At 42.5% G+C, this 7,290-nt stretch overlaps 1 protein-coding gene across 4 annotated transcripts in view; it reads right to left on the bottom strand.

Annotated features, from left to right (window-relative positions):
• Nucleotides 1–7,290, bottom strand: part of USP47 (ubiquitin specific peptidase 47) — a 148,579-nt gene that overhangs the window by 18,776 nt on the left and 122,513 nt on the right. For all 4 annotated transcript variants that reach the window (XM_019519573.1, XM_019519574.1, XM_019519572.1 and 1 more), the window contains 3 exons: nucleotides 4,699–4,906; nucleotides 3,982–4,097; nucleotides 3,080–3,199 (listed from right to left, as the gene is read on the bottom strand). In XM_019519573.1, coding sequence (XP_019375118.1) covers nucleotides 3,080–3,199; nucleotides 3,982–4,097; nucleotides 4,699–4,906 — 444 coding nt within the window. The remainder of the gene's footprint in view (nucleotides 1–3,079; nucleotides 3,200–3,981; nucleotides 4,098–4,698; nucleotides 4,907–7,290) is intronic.

Consider the following 7,290-nt stretch of genomic DNA (forward strand, 5'->3'; position numbering starts at 1 on the left):
TGTGTGTGTGTGTGTGTGTGTGTGTGTGTGTGTGTGTAAAATCTCATCGCATTAACACTGATGTTGTAAAAGAACTGACAAGGCCTCTTTTAACCTTATTTATTGACAAAAAGTTTGCATGTCACTTCAAAATGCACTCTCCTAATATTCAGAAAGAATTATACTGCATTACACATGCAGTATAATTTACACAACCTACATATGTGATGTGAGTATAAGTACTTATGCATTTGTATCTGTGATAGACACAAGAAGAGGATAGATACTGACTTCCTGGAAAGCTAAATCCTAGGTCTTAAAATTTACTCTATTGCTTAATAAACTGCAAGCCTTTAAATATATACATGATTCAAGCAATACCATAACTAAATTACATCTTAAAATTCAAAAGACCGGGGTGGTGAGAGAGGAGTAATGTTACCTTCACTTTCTTCAGTGCCTCCTTCTGATAAAGAGGGCCTGATGCAACTCATTTTGGAATCAGTCAATGCCATTCTTTTGCTCAGCCACAGAGCAACAAAGCCTTCACAAACCACTATTGATCCAAGAACGACCCCCACCCCCAAAATCCATCTGTAACAATTGCCACAGTAACCTGAGAGCTGAAAGCACACTGTGTTCCAGCCCCTTGTTAGAGAACTGCACAGGTGAGGAGGCTTCTGCAGCTGGAGGCTCTACAGCACTATTCCTTGGGCCACTCCTACCCTGAAGGAAGCCCAAAAATGACAGTTTGTCTTCTCTTCTGCCCAGAAAGGGGACAGGCAGTCAACAGGCAGCCCGCCTTGAGTTTAAAAATCAGTGTGCAATGCCAATGGGCAGCATGTGCAGCATTTAAAACCCATAGGGCCTTCAGGGGGGAGGGGGCAGGTGGAAAGGGGAGGCAGGGCATTTAAAGTCTGCAAGACTGGGAACTGGGGCACAGCTAGCCTCCCTGACCCTGCAGCTGTTGATATCCCCACCCACACTGCTCAGATGGCCAAGTGGGATGGCATTTAAAACCTAAGGCACCAAGAACTGGGGCAGGTCTTGGCTGCACAGGCTCTGAGATTCCTGCATGTGCCACCCACCTGTGTGGCAGGAAAAGCCAGTGGGCACTGCTTTGAATGTCGTGTGGGAGGCAGCTTCCCCCATGCGCCACTTCTAAGAGCCAGTCCCTGCAGCCCCTGGGAGCAGAGCACAGTGAACACTGGGGTAAAGCCCTGCCCCCCTCCCCCAGACTTGGCACTGCTTGTTTGGGAAGAGGCAAGGAGCAGCAAAAGTCAACACGTGGTTAAATGGAAGAAATGCAGATTTCCTGTGCCAAATTAAAGTCCCATCACTGAAGTAGCAAGGACAATGCTACAGATACAATTGAAGTTATAGAACTGCTCGACTTAAGGTACAGTAAATATTTATGACAGTAGTTAATACTGATCAAGGCTTCCCTTGGTGAGCTAGTACATTAAAAGAAACTGGATGAAAGATTAAAAACCAAAACATGCCATTTGTATTAAGTTCGGCAAGACATTTAAATAAGAGCTGTACTTGCTCTCAGCATGGGAACTGTCTAGGGCCTGAAGTAACAATTCACAATATACCAGTCTGTCAAGATACGTACCACCTTTGGTTCCCTAAACTGAGGATGTTTTTAAAACCTCTCAGCACTAACACTGGGCTTCAGGGATTGACCACATTGCAGAATGCTGGCGTGCTCTACTTTGACATGTCTATCTAGTCTCATATACAGCCATAACTATTCGTACTATAACATTTGCTAGCTCTCAAGCCAGGCATGACATGAAAATTCGGAAAAATGAAGTAAACTGAGGCCCCCTCTACATGTTGCAGGTATTACACTGGTTAACTGTACAATTACCCTGAGACTAGCTACATATGCAAAGTACTTATTATGCTGTAGCAGACTGCCAGCTCAAGGTGTCCGGTGGCAGGCTGTAGGCTGGTAAGGACTACAGACCAGCTGCAAGAAGTGAAACCCGATTACAGGCTGCCTAGGACTGGCCAGCTGATCCAGATAATAAGCCAGCCCACAGGAAGTTAAGAGGGCTCCTGGGGAGAGGAACGATAGAGAGCCTTCAAGAGAGAACTCAGGGAGCATGTTAGACTTCTAAGGGGAAGAGGCCAGGACAGGCAGACAGTGAAGAGCTGAGAGCCTGGACAGGCAGACAGCTGGGAGTGGAGGGCTGAGAACCAACATAGGCAGACAGCTGAGACAGAGCCAAGAGCTGGGAGCTGACACACTGACAGCCTGGAACAGAGACTGGAAAGGGAGGAAGCCAGCAGGTCAGCACAGCGTTGCCTGAGTACCATTCATAAAGTGCCTTTCTCCTGGGAGTTGGCCAGAGACTGTGTATATGGTTAGAGTAAACCAGGTGTTCTAGGAGAATACCACATGTGGATAGTTTGCACAGTGCAAAGTACTTATGCTGACTGAAACCTGCTGGGAGGGAGCCTGTCCTGGAGCAGTGCAGGTGATAACCAGAGGCTGTGAACCTGTAAAAGGACACTGGAGGACTGTGAGTGAGCTAGTTAACCCTAAATCCACTTCAATGCCATAAAAAGCTCCAACCAGTTATAAAGCTAGACCTTGAAAATACATACTAACTTAATAGAGGGTTGCTATCAAGCTTTAATTTGCATAGGTAGCTTGGTCTCCCTTGCAGCTAGGTGCACCATGCCAAGCCAAGGCTAAGAGATCTGCAACGAAGGGACCCTGAGTCCCAGACTTCACACACCCCTGGGCCTGGGAGACTGCAGCTGCTTTGATCTCCCAGCCCCAGGGGCTTCACATACCACCAGGGCTGGAAGATCACAGCAGCTGCATCTCAGCTGTAGGGGTGTGTGGTGCACCTCTGCAGCAGAGTGCCCCTCAACTGAGGTGGCTCCCAGCTAAAGGAGCTTGCTGGCATGGCAGGAGGCAACATCATGTGGACTGCACATTAGATCCCATTGCACCTTTATCTGCAAATGTAGAGGGGCTCTCATAAATATACACTATTTTTGTATGCAATGCTAAATGTTAGTAGTAACTAGTATCAGTTATAAACACATTGGAAAAGAATGATTTAAGAACAGACATTACCTTATTACTTCTAAAAAAGCCTTCTGCTTTCAGTGTTTTGTTGGCAACATTGAGAAGGCGCAAGTCATTGTAGCAACGTTCTAGCACTACCCGCATTGTTTCAGCAGGCAGGTAAGTAGCCTACAAGGCAACAAAACAAAATTGCATACACTTTCATAAATAATTATATGCTATTTCTCAAACAACCATGAGGGAAAAAGTAACCTGGGATGATGAAACTGGTTGACTGAAAATGATGAAGGGGTAGTGGGGGAGAGTGGTGGGTAGGAGATTATTGAATTATTTTTTTCCTCCCTTCTATTCTAGATTAATGAACACAAGGTACTCTTAATAAAATTAGAGAAAGTGGTAAACTTAGAACAAAACAAAACAGAACATCAGTGGTATACAATTCACTTGTGCATGAAGTCTGAGTAACAAAGTGACATGAGTTTTAAAAAAGCTGGATAAGTCATTAATTGCTAAATATAAGATGAATCAAAACCTCTCCTTTTGTAACGATTTTAAAAGTAAAACTGAGAAGTGAATTTATTTCAAACCTGAAAAGTGAACAAGTTCAAAACTGTAGGTTGGGGTTTTTTTAACCACCTTCTATACTAATTAATGCAAGAAAGAGTTAATACTTAAAACATGTTATACAGGATCCAGTACCACTTAAAGAGGAGAGCAGCACTTCTGTAGAATTGTATGTTGTCACCCCGTATTCAGCACACACTAACTGGAATTTGTGCCTGAGTACTCCGATACACCATTACATTTATTTTCTGTGCTGGACAACATTTCTAGGGCTTTACACAGCAAGAAGGGTAAGGAGCAATCCAAGGCTCTCATCCTTTATGTTTATATTTTATTGAGTTTTCATAATTCAAAAGAATTCAAAACATGAAGAATTAAAATTTTACCTTTGAAATAAGCTGTTTGAATTCAGTAACTGTCTGGTTCAAATAGGCTCGGACACTGATAGGCGGAGCAACAGATTCTGTCTTTAGGTCAACCACATGAACCTTTACCATGACCTCTATGGGGACAGAAGGAGAAAAGTAAAACACATGAGAGATGAGTCAGTACAAAAAAGTCCGAAAGTTTACTGTTTTTAATGTCCTATTTAAGAATATAATTAAATGTACAGAGGGTGAGGTAGCTGAGCAGCTAAAGTGTCTTGTACTGGATCCAGATATGTAAATTTAATTCCTGCTTCAGATTTGTGCTGCAGGCAGCCTCCAGTCAAGCCAGCTGTAAAAGATACCTGGTCATTTGAGCTGTGTACTACTGGTTAAAGGAACTAGCATACCTTATCGGCACTCTAACCAATGGACTCTCTAGGCTCAGAGACAGGCAACCAGTTTAAATGTCAAGAGGGCAAGAAAGCCATATAGGTGACAATATAGAAATGCTGACCATCCTTTTGATACTGCAAAACATCACCTTTGTAAAACTGTGAATTAGAAAGGCTTTGAAAATTGCAGGAATTGCTAGAATCCACAAGAAAAAAAAATCATTTTTCTTCTACATTCATATCGCATAAACTTTTTTTTAAACACTGAAGAAGGTTTGTTGTTTTTTTTCCAATGTATGCTGTACATTATTTATTTAGCCATTTGTAAAGCCTTCCTCCTTACCACCAGGTTTATAGCACTGGAAAACTTGGTCAGGTCTTTTTGTTTCTAGAAGCAGGTCAAACATGTAGGTTGATTTGACTCCTCCAAGTAAGATTCCCATTGGCGTATCCTCTTCACCTTCATATGATCGCTCCAAATAATCATGGAACTCATCATATTTAACAAGACGACAACAATCCAAAGGAACTGCTTCTTCTAAATCCATTATCTGCAATTCAATTGCAGAAATACAGTATTTTTTAAAAAAACCCACACAAACAACACCACACATTTTGCCTATATTCCATGAACATCCTAACCATGCACATTTAGCTTTTAGAGTATAGCATAACAGTCTCTCTCCTATACCATATTCTTTGCTCACAAAGTATTTAATATCTCCCAATATCTTTTTAGCAGAGGTCACGATATGTGGCAGGAAGTGTAGATTGCAATACTGCAAATGCAAAGGTTCGTATTAAGGATCTTTCCCCTTCTTTTATTAGGGTTAGGGCATAATAGCTACAACCCTTGCTTTTCCTCATGGAAAGAGACTGAAGCACAGAATGCTACTTCAGCCTTTTTGAAAAGGAAGGATGACTCCCATGATACAACCACTCCAAATGAGGTTGTTGCAAGCATTCACAGGAGTTGCGTGTCTAGGGGCCACGACTGCCACCTTCTGATTCGGAAGCCTAACTCTAAGCTCATTCGAGTGTTTGAGTGGACTGGAGTTTGGAATAATTACTACTGGATAAAATAGTTAGAAGACTTCATGACGAGATTGTCTTCTGCATATATATCAGTATTTCTTTTTACAGTTTTATTACAATTCTACTATAAATTTTCACAGTTTCTTTGAAGTACAGAGATGAAAGTAAACTCACCAGTGGAAATTGTGAAAAATTACCGTGTTTACACAAATACAAGATGAGATTTCCCACTCCCAACCCCTACCAGCATGTGGGGAAAAAGCTCCTTATCTTATATTTGCATATAAGCAAACCTCATTAAGCATATTGTCTATCATTAAACTGCGGCCAAAAACAGCATGTGCTCAGTAATGGAAACCTACTATAAAGTTGATTAAATGCAGCCAACACTGAACATAACTATAAAACATATTATATATTGGGCAAACGTATTAATAGGAACCTACCACAAAGACAAGTTAATGCAGTACACCCGAATGAGATAAAATGAAAGTGCCCATTGTGTGTAGTCCCCCTCGGCACAGCCTCTTCAAGTCATGGTGAACCACTACACTGAATACATTTAGGTTTCCTCTTCACTCCCACTCTCTCTCCCATTTCCAATGATTCCTGTTGCTTCACCAACCTTAAGTGCTTGGCTAACATCACCAAACAGGACCCTAAACAGTTCACCCAGAACCTGTTACCCCTCTCAGCCTGTTGCATATGATTACTGTGGTCCTGCCCTCCATGAGTAGAAGTGGACCAGACTTCCCTGAATTTCATCTACATATACATTTTTGGAGGATCCCAGGACTCATGACAAGAACACGTGGCTAATTAGCAGGTGCAGGGAATGCTGGTCTGAAATATACATATATACAGAGCAGCACTCAGCTCTGGGGCCACCATGGCTTGAAACACTTGATTGCTGAAGCCAACCCAATGAACTATATGGCATATCATGAGCCTTTTGGCTTTAAACTAATATCATACATAGTTTGTACTGTGTCTAAAGTAGATTTCAAAAGTGCTGCTAAAAAAGTGTGTTTATAGAGTACCTAGGCTAAGACTCGCAGCACTTTCAAAAAAGGTGAAATGTGTCAATTCTGGATGAACCAAGTCTTTGGGTACTTGTAATTTGCTTATGTCTACTTCAAGGTCAATGTTTTCAAGTTTGCCACTCCCTTCCATGTGCTCAGAGAGAGCAGGGGCTGACAGTAAGGAGGGAGGGAAGGGACTGCAGGGAGAAGTTGAGATGACAGAAGGCAAAGCGGCTACCTGACCCCTCAGATTTATTTACCTGCACTACCAGTGGAAAGGGAGTGGGACAAATGCAAAGGTAAATCTCCAATAATTAGATTCTATACCTGGAAAGTTATAACAAATTTATAAATTTTCCATATAATGAATCTAATTATTAAGGGGGAGGTCATCTTATATCTGAATAATAGGGATAAAAACACAACTGTAACTTTATAATAGGAACATATGAAACTACTTTTTTAAAAATACAGGCACCGTCTCATTCGGTCCGGATGATCTCCACCCTAGAGTTATAAAGGAATTGGCTGAGGTCATTGCAGGACCCTGGCACAGCTTTACAAGCACTCGTGGTGCTCTGGAGTGGTGCCGGAGGACTGGAAGAGGGCCAACATGGTTCCCATCTTCAAAAAAGGGAGGAAGGAGGACCCAGGAAACTATAGGCCAGTTAGTCTTACCTCGATCCTAGGCAAGCTGTTTGAGAAAATTGTTCTGGCACACATCCAGGAGGGGCCAGCAGGGGACTGCATGCTTAGGGGCAACCAACACAGGTTCATCAGTGGCAGGTCCTGTCAGACCAACCTGGTGGCCTTTTACGATCAGATCACCAGATCATTAGATGCAGGGGTAGCAGTGGACATAGTCTTCCTGGACTTCC

This window comes from Gavialis gangeticus, unplaced genomic scaffold, assembly GCF_001723915.1.
Source record: "Gavialis gangeticus isolate Ggan-Ray unplaced genomic scaffold, GavGan_comp1, whole genome shotgun sequence".
NCBI classification, from domain to species: domain Eukaryota; kingdom Metazoa; phylum Chordata; order Crocodylia; family Gavialidae; genus Gavialis; species Gavialis gangeticus.